The 13036-nt window shown below is 39.4% G+C and overlaps 1 protein-coding gene and 1 pseudogene across 1 annotated transcript; both read left to right on the top strand.

Moving 5' to 3' along the window:
* Window positions 1–84: 84 nt before the first annotated feature.
* Window positions 85–6063, top strand: SPMIP10 (sperm microtubule inner protein 10). The gene is made up of 3 exons (XM_022589001.3): window positions 85–2313; window positions 2894–3002; window positions 5853–6063. Exons 1-3 carry the CDS (start codon window positions 2228–2230, stop codon window positions 6060–6062), a joined length of 405 nt encoding a protein of 134 aa, XP_022444709.1. The 5' UTR covers window positions 85–2227; the 3' UTR covers window position 6063.
* A 5369-nt stretch (window positions 6064–11432) lies between these two features.
* On the top strand, window positions 11433–11871 carry LOC111182556 (large ribosomal subunit protein uL24 pseudogene; annotated as a pseudogene).
* The last annotated feature ends 1165 nt before the right edge of the window (window positions 11872–13036 follow it).

The following is a 13036-nucleotide window of genomic DNA, read 5'->3' on the forward strand; positions in this document are numbered from 1 at the left end:
CTGATTTATCTTTGCAGTGAATTATGATTGGTTTCAAACATTCCATTAAAAGATCCTAAGACAAATTGTTAAGCTATTACAAATGCATTCAAATTTAGTTTTTCTGTGTTCTAAGAACTCTTAAGCAGTTTTAATAATAGAGACTAAAAATAGGTTTATACTAGTGGCTCTTCCCACTTAAGTTGTTTGTGCAGAAGTAAATAAACATCAGAAGCTTTTCAAAGAAGTATCTGTGCTTAACTTTAACTTTGTTTTTGACCTCTTATTAGTTACCTTGGTCATATGTTAAATACTGAATATGATCCATACCTGCATAATTACCATGACATTTAAAAAATTCCCAGTGACAGCCTGCCTAAGACTGTTTTACCTTATGTTAAGGAAGTTAGGTATTAAAAATGTTTCATCTGCATGATGTTTAAAATTATTCATTTTTATTTAAGGAAATAAAGGTAGTTTACTTAAGATGTTCCAGGAGTTGACTACAGTTTACAAAATAGATTAAGCAAAAATATGTAGGGAGCAATTATTAGCTATTCTTTGCAGCAGTGTACTTGAAGTCTTTCAGTAGTTTCTGAAATACGTGATCATTGAAGTTGGAGCTAAGTAAGCAGGGAAAGAAAAGGAAATGGTAATTGGTTACGTTTTTTTCATAAAGAATGCAAAAATAAAAGGAGTTCTGGCAGTCCTTAATGAGTTTCAAGTGATTTTATTTTTTAATCTCAAATGTTCTTTCATAAAATTGCTATAACCTAGGAAAGAAACATTTTAAATAGGTAAGTATTTAAACATTATCCCTGAGATTTTTTAACCATTTATTTATTTATTTAAAGATTCTTTTTAAATTGAAGTATAATTGATTTACAATATTACATTAGCTTCAGGTATACAACATAGTGATTCAGTATTTTTATGCCTTGTAAAATGATCACCACAGTCCCTGAGATTATTTTATGTAAGGTGATTTTAAAGGTATAGTAGGGCTTCCCTGATGGCCCAGTGGTTGGGAGTCTGCCTGCCGATTCAGGGGACGTGGGTTCGTGCCCCGGTCCGGGAAGATCCCACATGCCCATGCCGCAGAGCAGCTGGCCCCGTGAACCATGGCCGCTGAGCCTGCGCGTCCAGAGCCTGTGCTCCGCAGCAGGAGAGGCCACAACAGTGAGAGGCCCACGTACCGCAAAAAAAAAAAAAAAAAAAAAAAGTATAGTATATCAGGAAAGATAATCAACATTCAGAAATCTAAATGCCACTTACTCATGTAAATACTGCTAATTTTTCTAGTGAAAGTTACAGTATTTGAGGGACATTAATGCCTCAGGCTACTTCATCTTCAGTGGATTGCTCCTCCCTCATTCCCCCCTTCCCGGATTGTTTTCATCATTGTTATTTCCTTAACATTTGCAAACCAGATTTCTGGATTGTAGTACATCCTAATGTTATATATAGAAACCAGTGCTTCAGTTTTTAAGGTTCTGTAAAGTTTTGTGTATTAACATTACTCTTCTCTAAACTTTTCTGACTATCCAGATCTAGAAAGTTCTCTCCAGACTGTTGCCAGATATGTATTCAGTTAATACTCTCACCAAGGCAGTGTACATCGCAGTCATTCTTCCTGCTCAGCCTAACATTTTTCCTCCTGGCTAGGAGTATTAGCAGTAATAACCCTCCATGTCTCTGGCCTAGTAATTTAGGTGCTCATCCTCACTCACAACCTTTCTTTATTAAAATGAGTTTTGTTACCTAAAATACTCTGCGATATAACTCAAATCTTAGGAGATAAAATGGGTTGGATTGGTTTGGGTTTAGGCAAGTTTGATTTACACCTTGAAGTGTGTCTAAGTAATGGTGAAACAAATGGGACACATATCAACCACGTGCAGTATGTAAAGAGGAAAATCAGCTAAGGGTAAATAGTGTTAATTTGAAGTGATTATTTGTGAATAATAATTCTTTAGTCCAATATATTTTCTAGTATCTGTCAAATTTGTAATATATCTGCAAGCATCCTTATTTTTTAAGTGTTCGTGATAAGAATGATGGTGTACTCAAGGTGTACTAAAAATACCAAAAATAGCTCTAAGTGCCACACTCTTAACTTCTAAAGTAACTGCTATGGGTTGCTATGAAATTAGCAAAACGTTGTTAGATCTGAGGCAGCAATGACATCATAATTAGACTAGTAGACTAGTGAAGTTCTAGATGAGAATTCCTGTCACTACTGGCAGTGATGGCTTCAGGCAAAGACACTTGTCCTATCTTACCTAAACTCACCAACAACTGCTCTAATGAGAATTCATATAAGCCTGCTATTAAGTGAGGACTTAAGGGTTCTGGGTTTTGGGGTGGTTTCTTTGTTTGTTTTTTGTTTCTTTGTCTTCAATCTGGGAGCTACATAGATGAGGATGCTAATTCTGTGCTTCCCCTTGGCATCTATATAGAAAGCTTTATGTTCCAGAACAAAACAGTGTGTGTGCAGAGAAAGCAAGTCTGACCTGAGTGTAGGGCATGTACTAAATTCAGAAGCTAAATTAGTTACTGGTTTTTGTGAGTGGCCAGTGATTCCTTTAGGTAATGAGTAGGCCTGAGGTAGGTCATGGTGTGCTGTCTTCCCCCATAAAGTCAGGCCAAAATGAACATCATGAGCAAATAGTAAAGGACAGTGTGCAGTTAGAGCTACAGATACCCAACCCAGACTCTTGATCTTGGTGATACTCGGGGATTTAATGGGTTGGTTATCTACTAGGTAAGCCTCAAACAGTGACACAGCTCTGTGCTGCATCTGCGAGGGTCCAAACCTCACAGACACAACTGCTTCCATTCCGTAAAATGAAGCTAAAATAATTGAATTTAACTCACAATATATCCTTTCTTCTTGCTTTTTCCTAATCTTCAGGTGTGGTGAGATTCATTTGCCACGGTTTTCATTAAAGCACGGGATGATCCCAAGACGTTATGTAATGCCTTGGAAACAGAACATGAAATTCAGGAATGTGAATCTGAAGGTATTTTCCTATAGGTATTTATAATAAAAAACCTATACTATTTAACATATCTGTGAATAGACATATATAACTCTACAAAAGCTGCTTTGAAATTTATTTTTCATTTTTTCAGCTTTATTGAGGAATAATAGACAAATATGATTGTGTACCTTTAAAGTATACAACGTGATGCTTTGCTATACATTGTGGAGTGATTACCAAGGTCAAGATAACACATTCATCACTTTACATTGTTGACTCTTTTTTTCTTGCAGTGAGAATGCTTCAGGTCTACTCTCAGCAGCTTTCAAGTATATAATACCGTATTATTAACTATAGTCACTATGCTGAACATTAGACCCTTAGAACTTATTCTTCTTAAAACTGAAAATTTGTACCCTTTGTCTCATTTCTTCCTCCTCCCAGGCCCCGACAACCACCATTCTGTTCTGACAAAAACTATTTGATGCACCTTCACATAAACTTGCAAACAAAAGTTAAATAGCAATATCTATTCAAATAACCCAATTACAAACTTAAAATAGATAAACCAAAAGATTTCATAAACATGTGTCTACCTTTTTCTCTACATAATGGCAACTCACAGCTGTTAAGTTCATCAGAAGTAGGCGCCATTAACATTAAAGCTACAGTACAGAGCATGTATTTTTTTTTTATTGAAGTATAGTTGATTTACAATGTGTTAATTTCTGCTGTACAGCAAAGTGATTCAGTTATACATATATATATATGTATATTTTATATTCTTTTCCATTGTGGTTTATCACAGGATATTGAATATAGTTCCCTGTGCTATACGGTGGGACCGTGTTTATCAATTCTATATGTAATAGTTTGTATCTGCTAACCCCAAACTCCCAATCCAACTCTCCCCCATCCACCCTCCCCCTTGGCAACCACAAGTCTGTTCTTTACAGAGCGTGTATTTTTACAGTTGTATTGCACACTCAGGTTGAGAGCTATGGGAACAGTTTGGCTAGAGCTACAGATAAGACTCCTTGCCCACTCAATGCTCTGATTCAGTAGTCAGTAGTTTCAAAACATTTTCCAAATTCAGATTGATTGACCATTCACTTGTGAAAAGGTAAGTTGTTTCTTTAAAGGAGATTATAATATTTTGTAAGAATCAGACAATAAGAGGAGATTTCATGTTAGGATTCCTAGGAAGAAATGTGTTTATATAACTAATTTCCAAATTTCTAAAGGATAAGCAATTAATGTTGAATAAGAATGTACTTTGTGAAGACAGAGATATTACAAAATATGAATATTATGTGGTATACAAAATATAAAAATATGGCTCAATTATTTTCTTACAAAATGCGTACATACAATGTAATAAATGAGGCTGCCATTTGCCTTGAGACGATTATTTTATATGTATTTTTATCTGATATTTTGAAAACAAATATGAAACTAAGGAAATCACGGTTCAAATACCAAACTTAAACATCAAATTGGTATGGTTATTAAGACTTTCTAATATCTTAATATTAGGCTGTATTTCATGTAACTTAGTGGCTTATCAAGTCATTTTCAATGTCCTAAGTAGCTTTAGCATGGTGACAATATTAGTACTGACTTTATATTTTTCATTTACTGGAACTATAGGGTATAAACTTTGAGTTGAAGTCAATAATGAAGAACTGTTTTGAATGTATCAAAACATTTCTGTTAGTCTTGCCCTTACTCTTTAGAGCTATAAGTCAGCATAATTCTTTCATTGTTATTTCACTTCTCCAATTTAGTTGACAGTGTTCCTAACAATTTAAAAAATATAATTAGCGACTGGTGTATGGAATATTCTACCTTACAGAGTAAAAGTGAAAATTAAATGAGAATTACAATGAGGTGAATGTGCACTGAATAAATGCTAGCTATGCTTTCTTTTCATTTTACCATTTTTCCTGATGATATAGCTCTTTAACAACATAAAAACAAGAACACAGCATAGGAGAGAGGGAGCTGCACCCCAAGACCAGGCCAGACTGCTGTTCAGCAGTATCAAAGAATCAGAAATAGACGTACAACTAAGATAATCTTAAGTAGCTGTTATCTACCCAGCAGCAGGGTGCAGCAGCAGCTGCATACTGTGTGGCTCTTTTACTTAGTAGTTGGCGAAAGTTTTTTCATTCACATGGAATGTTTTATTCAACACTCAAAGAATCCTTTAATAATTCCCATTTTATGTTTGAGGAAACTGAGTCTCACGGTAGGTAAATGACTTGTACAAGAACACAAAAGTAGTGAAGCTAAAAGTCAGTGATCTGACTCCAAGTTTATAGTCTGCAGCCCACACCACTGGCTCTTCCTGTTGGTCGGAAGACACCAGTGAGAGAGCACTGCTTTTGAAAAAGGGATATTGCTCTGCCCACTAGAGCTTCCTTCTCAACAGGAACAGTTAGAAAAACTGTTGGGCAAATTCCATCTTAATCTAATAAAGTGGGGTTTTTTTAAATTAATTAATTTATTTTTCTCTGCGTTGGGTCCTCGTCGTCGCACGAGGGTCCTCTCCATTTGCAGCAAGCGAATGGGGGCCACTCTTTGCTGTGGTGCGCGGGCTTCTCATTGCGGTGGCTTCTCTTGTTGCGGAGCACGGGCTCTAAGCGCGCGGGCCTCAGCAGTTGTGGCACGCGGGCTCAGTAGTTGTGGCTCACGGGCTCTAGAGCGCAGGCTCAGTAGTTGTGGTGCACAGGTCCAGTTGTTCCACTGCATGTGGGATCTTCCTGGACCAGGGATTGAACCCATGTCCCCTGCATTGGCAGGCGGATTCTTAACCACTGCGCCAGCAGGGAAGTCCCTAATAAGGTGATTTTTGGTGTGATATACAGCATATTTTTTTTCTTTTAGCATGCAGAAGCATGTGGGATCCATGCCGGCCCTTTGGAAGACTCTCTGTTTTTGAATCACAGTGAAAGGCTTTGCCATGGGGAAGATCGTAAAGTTGTCTTGAAGAAAGTCCCACCAGAAATAAAAATTGCAGATATGCCTCTGCATTCACCTCTCTCCAGGTACCAAAGCACTGTGATTTCCCATGGCTTCAGGAGGCGACTGGTCTGATGAAAGAAGAATAAAATGATAAAGTATTTCAGTCTCTCCCTCTCTCATAAAGTATTTCAGTCTCTCCCTCTCTCTCTCTCCCATAATGTTTAAGCCCTTGTACATTTGTATTTTGCCTATAGGTTCAATTTGTTCAAAGGCTATAAGTCAGCTGCATACTCTTTAAATTATACTAGCTTAGAAAGGAAATAGGCTGTGAGAATATCTGAGATGACGTGGGGGAACAAGGAAAACTGTCTCACTGAAATTAATTTCACACCAAGTAGTTAAGAAACAGCAGACGGATCCAGTCCTACCATCTAACCTTACCACACTCCTCTACCTTTCTCTCCTTCTCATTCCACCCTTATTATTCATCCCCTCCAAAACTCAGTGTCAAGAAAGCCAAACTGAAGTAGAGTTGCAGGATGTGGAATTCTTTTTGCTTCTTTTCTGACTGCTCCAACACCCTTCCTTCTGCTCCACTGCACCAACACCCCCCCCCCCCAAGGCTATAGAGACCGGCAGCTAATCAGCATGGTTATTAGAAGTGTTAGTAGACAACTCTGTGATACATCATACAATTTTAGCTGAGACACATTTCTCCATATTGGTTCAGTGTATCCAAGTATCAGTTTCCTATAGTGAAGGATTGATTCACGTAACTTAAGACATAATAATCACTGTATGCAAAAATGATGCACCACTGTGGAGGACAGTATGGTGGCTTCTCAAACAATTACACTCAGAATTACCTTATGATCCAGCAATTTCACTTCTAGGTATATGCCCAGAAGAATTGAAAGCAGGGATTTGAACAGATATTTGTACACCAATGTTCATAGCAGCATTATTTATAATATCCAAAAGGTGGAAACAAGTCAAATGTCCATCAACAGATGAATGGATCGTTGGGGAGGAAGAAATTTCCCTCTACCCTTCTAGGTTCTTCTGACTGGCTTAAGAATTGAATTGACATGAGACAGATTAACAGGAGAAAGTCAAACAAAAGTTAAATAACATGTATACATGGGAGAGGCCCAGGAAAACTGAGTAACTCACCCAAATGACTGAAACCCTCACTTTGTTTTTAAATTGTGTTTATTTATTTATGGCTGCGTTGGGTCTTCCTTGCTGCGCGTGGGCTTTTCTCTAGTTGTGGTGAGCGGGGGCTACTGTTTGTTGCGGTGTGCGGGCTTCTCATTGCAATGGCTTCTCATTGCAGAGCAAGGGCTCTAGGAGCACGGGCTCAGTAGTTGTGACACACAGGTTCAGTAGTTGTGGCGCACGGGCTTAGTTGCTCTGCGGCACGTGGCATCTTCCTGGACCAGGGCTCGAACCTGTCTCCCCTGCATTGGCAGGTGGATTCCCAACCACTGAGCCATCAGGGAAGTCCCTGAAACCCTCACTTTAAATACCACCTTCAGCTAAAGACAGAAGAGGATTTGGAAATAGTGTCTGGGACTTCAAAGGGAGGAAGGCAATTGACATGGAGATGGAAAAGTAAAAGTTTGGTAAATGTTTGCTGGGCCTGCAGAGACAGTGGGACACAGGGTGGCCTGTGATCTCTAAGAGTTTCCCCCACCACATCTAGCTCATGTTCTTTGCAGACATCTCTGGTGATAGCTCTATTCCTGTAATCGGCCCTCTATCTAAATTCCTTCAGGCACTTAGGGGGAAGGTCAAAAGTTCTTCCTGAGTCTTCTGGGCCTTGATTGTTTTCAGCTTGAAATAATCCACATGCCAGAGACATTTTAGGGTGGCAAATTTTGTTTCCCTACAGATAAACAAAATATGGTATATGAATGTAATGGAATGGATTATTAGTCAGCCATAAAATGAAGTTCTGTTACATGTTCTAACATGGGGAACCTTGACAACAGGCTAAGTGAATAAATAAGACATAAAAAGACAAATATTGTGTGATTTCACTTATATGAGATATCTAGAGTAGTCAAATTCTTAGAGATAGAAAATAGAATGTTAGTTAGTTACCAAGGGCTACAGAAGAGGGGAGAATGGGGAGTTATCATTTAAAGGGTACAGAGTTTCAGTTTGACATGAAAAGTTCTGTAGATGGATGGTTACACAACGGGGTGAATGTATTTAATGCCACTGAATTGTACACTCAAAAAGGGTAAAAATCATTAATTTTATGTCACATATATTTTACCAGAATTTCTTTTTTTAAAAAGACCATAGTGGGTCTAAGCTATGCTTCATTCAGCCAAGTGTTCATATCTGATAACAGCACCAAGGAAACTATTACAAAAAAAGATAGAGCTGTCCATCTAATAACAACTTAAAAATCAGTAACGAAAGCATAAATAAATTATTAAGGAAGATAATTTAAGTGATACTGAACTGAAGTTGGGTCCACTTGACAATTTGCTGACACTGGGTTGTGGTGAAGGAAAATACAGCATTTATTGTAGGCACCAAGCAAGGAGAATGGGCAGCTCATGCTCAAAAGAACCAAACTCCCCAGTAGCTTTCAGGGAAAGGTTTTTAAAGGCAACATTCAGGGTGAGGGTTGCAGTGGGTATGACTTTCTTCTGATTGGTTGGTGGTTGTTAACAGGGTGGTGTTTCAGGAATCTTATTCACCAACCTGGTTCCGACCAGTATGGGGTCTCTATGCTTGTGGTCAGCGTGTAGTCACCATCCTCAGCCTGGGTGGGAGTCTTTGTCCCTGCAGAACAACCCAAAGATATGTGTCAGATTGTTGTATATATCCCTTGAGGAGGAACTAGGACTCTGTTTTACTGCTGAACTATATTATTTCTTGACTGCTTTTCCTGTGTTTCTGCATTCCCTCACTTCCCTAATTAATAACTACTTGTGCCTGCTCTTTGGAACTTTGGGAAGGCCTAGGAGACCAAAGCCTTTTTCTACAAACAAGAAATGGGAGACACAGAGGGGCTTTTGTACCTAGGAAGGCTCTGCAGGGTCCTGCTTGGTTTCAGCTTCAGGTCTTCTCAACTTGTCTCTCCCAGTGTGGAACCACCACCTTATGATCTGGGACAAGGAGAATTAGGGCCCCAGTATTCTCAGAGCCTCTATGCCCAAGGCAGAGCTTCCATCCCATGAATTGGGGCTGAGTAGAAAAAAAAGGAGTCCCCCACCTTTTGGCCACACTTGCACAGAACTTAGCTTCAGAAACAGGTAGCTGGAGTCAGGATGAGAAATGCTGATATCCTGCCCTGCCTAGGAAGACAGCCCTCTACCTGGGATCTGTGGGGAGAGGAACCCTGTGCTCTTGGCTGCACCAGTCTGCAGTAGAGTTTCCACTATGGTGAGCTGGGAGGGGAGAGGAGAGAAGTGGGTCCTGGATCAAACACCTCAGGGTTCACTGAGCTTTAGGAGATTTCATTAAATAAATATTTCTTCATTTGCTGTATGCACCCAGGACCATGTCCAGAGACTTTAAATGGCTGTCCTTTTATAATTATTACTGATTTTTTTTTGGTAGTGAGTCTGAAGAGCTCCTCACATTGTCATGCTGGAAGTGAAACTCTAGCCTTTTAAAAATTGTTCTAAGGAATCCCGTAGTCCTTTAGATCCAAGTTCTCAAGAGAACATAAAGCCCAGTCCGAAGAACTAGAAGAGATACTAGAATATATCTGTCTTGGACTTCCCTGGTGGACAGTGCTTAAGAATTCGCCTGCCAATGCAGGGGACACAGGTTCGATCTCTGGTCCGGGAAGATCCCACATGCCGTGGAGCAACTAAGCCCGTGTGCCATAAGTACTGAGCTTGCGCAATAGAGCCCATGAGCCATAACCACTGAGCCTGCATGCCACAACTACTGAAATCCACGTACTAGAGCCCATGCTCTGCAACAAGAGAAGCCATCACAATGAGAAGCCCGTGCACCGCAACGAAGAGTAGCCCCCACTCACCACAACTAGAGAAAGCCCGCAGGCAGCAACGAAGACCCAACACAGCCAAAAATAAATAAGCAAATAAATTGAAAACAAAAACAAAACAAAAAGAATATATCTGTCTCCTCAACTGACAAGTACTAGAGCCTAAATAAAGGTATGTGAGGAAGAAAACTGTGAAATACAATTTATATAATTATGTCATTCTACCCACACTTCAGTCCAAACTTGAGAAATTGCCAGGAGGACAATTTATACATCTAATTTAAGAAAAAAAGAAAAAAGCAGTTCTGAATTTTAAAAGCTATTTAGGATAAATTGAAGATTTTTGCTTCCTATAATTCCCTACTTTGCCTCTAAAACAGACCTGAGCCAACTAACCCACTTCTTCTCAAGAGTAAGCATTGACAGGACTATGTTCCTGTCAAGTATTTCTCCATTATTTTCTCTTCCATTGAAAACAAAAGAAAATTTGGCTGGTGGTGGGATAATTATCAGCAAGATCTTTAAGTTAAAATTCGAGATACTTCTCTGTGTTTATACCACTCAACTAGAATTTAAAATCCAAGGCGACACCTGAGGCTCAATTTCACAGCAATGAGGAATAGGAATGCTGCAGGACATCCTGAAGAGGTTCACCTCTCTATGAAGGGGTGCCTAGAACTGCAGAAGCTCATTTGAGTAGGGTCTTTGTACACCTCTAGGAATAAACTGAAAAAAAAAAAAACCTTCAACAAAAGAGTTGCACTGAGCAATGTACAGTGCTTGGTTCTTGCCTCATGAAAACACCTGAGTATATTGTTCTCATCCAATTGTGCTAATTGTGAGGTCTGGCCCAGTGACAGTCTCCTCACCCTATGGTATCAATTATTCTGTCCTACTTAATTTTCTCTAATTTTGTGTGACCCCTAGGTTATGTCCCAGGAAGTGATTCTCTTTCAGATTATTCCTCATCTAATGTCACTCTCTTAGATGTAAATTCTAATTTGTACCTTTGGCTTCCTCCTTTCAAAACTCCCCATTCCACTGTGGTTCAGTTTAAGACTGTAAATTTCCTTGCAAGAGAGCAGATTATGGTGCCGCATCTTGGCCCAGGTGGGTTAGTGCCAGTGACTGGGAAATCTCTGGGATTTCCAGGGTCAAAAATGCCAATGGATATATTTTTCACATACTGAGAATATAGGTGATCATATTTGGCCTTTACTGATTAGCTTCCGTCAGCCTGAGGGGCCACCAAGAGCAGGTGAATAGGTGTATCCCACACAGGGGCGTCTGGCAGAGAAGGTGAGCAGCGGCTAGAATGGAGCCAGCACTACACTCCCCAAGCTGTGTGCATCTCAGTGCATAACTGGGACCCCAGCAACATGGGGACCAGTACAAAAGTCTTCACTGAAACTTCTCTGGCTTTTATGTGATTTACCAATAAAAGCCTTGCTGTCAGAAAACATCTTTCTTCTTTTAAGAATGTGACCAAAACAGTGACCATTGCTGAAGTACCAGCAGCCAAGATGAAGTTCAATCCCTTTGTGGCTTCTGATCAAAGCAAGAACCAGAAAAGGCACATCAATGTACCTTCCCACATTCACAGGAAGATTATGTCTTCCCCCTCTTTCCAAAGAGCTGAGACAGAAGTACAGTATTCGATCCATGCGTATCCAAAAGGATGAGGAAGTTCAGATTACGCGAGGGCACTGCAAAGGGCAGCAAATTGGCAACGTAGCCCAGGCTTACGGGAAGAAGTATGTCACCTATACTGACTGAGTGCAGCGAGAGGAGGCTAATGGCACGACTGTCCATGTGGGCATTCGCCCCAGCAAGGTGCTTGTCACTAGACTAAAACTGGACAAAGACCACAAAAAGATCCTTGAACGTAAAGTCAAATCTCTCCAGGTAGGAAAGGAAAAGGGCAGACATAAGAAAGAAACAATTGAGAAGATGCACGAATAAAGTAATCTTATATATAACTTTCATTAAAAACTGTTAAAATGAAAAAAAGGAGAAGGTGGCAAAATGTGTGTGAAAGAACACTAGATGAAAAGTCAAGGTGTACCCAGTGTGAATGAAAAGAATGCATATGACCAGAAAACAATGCTGGAAGCCAGTGCATCAAAATGTTTACAATATTAGTTTTGGATGGTGGAGTTATGATTCTTATTTACATCCTCGTATCTTTGTAAATTACAGCAAACATGTATTTTTCTCCACATGTGTGGAAAGCACTCCTCTCTGTTCTGCTGTCAGAGTTTTATATCCAACATAACTATCAACTCTTCTATGAAACCTATTTCATATCCTATTTTCTCCTGTACCAGTTCTCTCCACCTTAACCTTTTCCAAGTTGGTTCTCTGCTTTCTCCTTCTTGACCAGAAGAGGTCTCTGCTGCGTCACTCAAAAAAAGACAAAGCTTTCTTTTTTTTTTTTTTCTTTTTTTAAAAATGTTTTGTTGGTTTGCGCTTTTTTAAAAAGGTAAAAATTCTTCAGTGCCTCTGAAACTAACAAAATTTTCAAAGAGAGCATTTTATCAACAAAGGGGAGCTTAAACCCTTTGGGTACCGTCATCAGTGCCTTGCATTTTACTGAGCCACAGAGCAATTTCATCTGATATGTAAAAATTTGAAAACTAAAAAAGAGAAAACAAGGGAGAACACATTTAAACAGGAAAACATATCTTTTCTAGGGACAAATTAAAAGCCATCAGTAAAGCACTTCCGAGAGCATGGACTTCAGTTAGCCTGACCTGGCTTTGAATTCTGACTTCACTACTAACTGTGTGGCTTCAAGCAGCTCCACGCACCATATTCCTCTCTCTCAGTTTGTCATCTGGAAAATGAGGCTACAGATAGCTCATTCATAGAGTTGTAAATAGTCTGTTAGGGAACAGAAAAGCGCTTAGCGTGACGCTAAATAACGATGTTTAGATTCTTATTAGGCCTGTGGACAGACATATGGATTGGGTTGGGAGTTAAATTTTAGCCATACCATGGCTAACTCAGTTGCAAAGTAGCTTTTTCCCGAGAGGAAGAATATAGGAATAGCAGGAAATAGGAAATTCCCTCAAATGGGAAGAGGAATGCTTTTCATCAACCATCTTTGCTTCAAATATCACCACTA

Source organism: Delphinapterus leucas, chromosome 3 (genome assembly GCF_059928025.1).
Source record: "Delphinapterus leucas isolate spDelLeu-1000000601 "Yukka" chromosome 3, BTC_Dleu_Yukka2, whole genome shotgun sequence".
In the NCBI taxonomy this organism is placed as follows: Eukaryota; Metazoa; Chordata; class Mammalia; order Artiodactyla; family Monodontidae; genus Delphinapterus; species Delphinapterus leucas.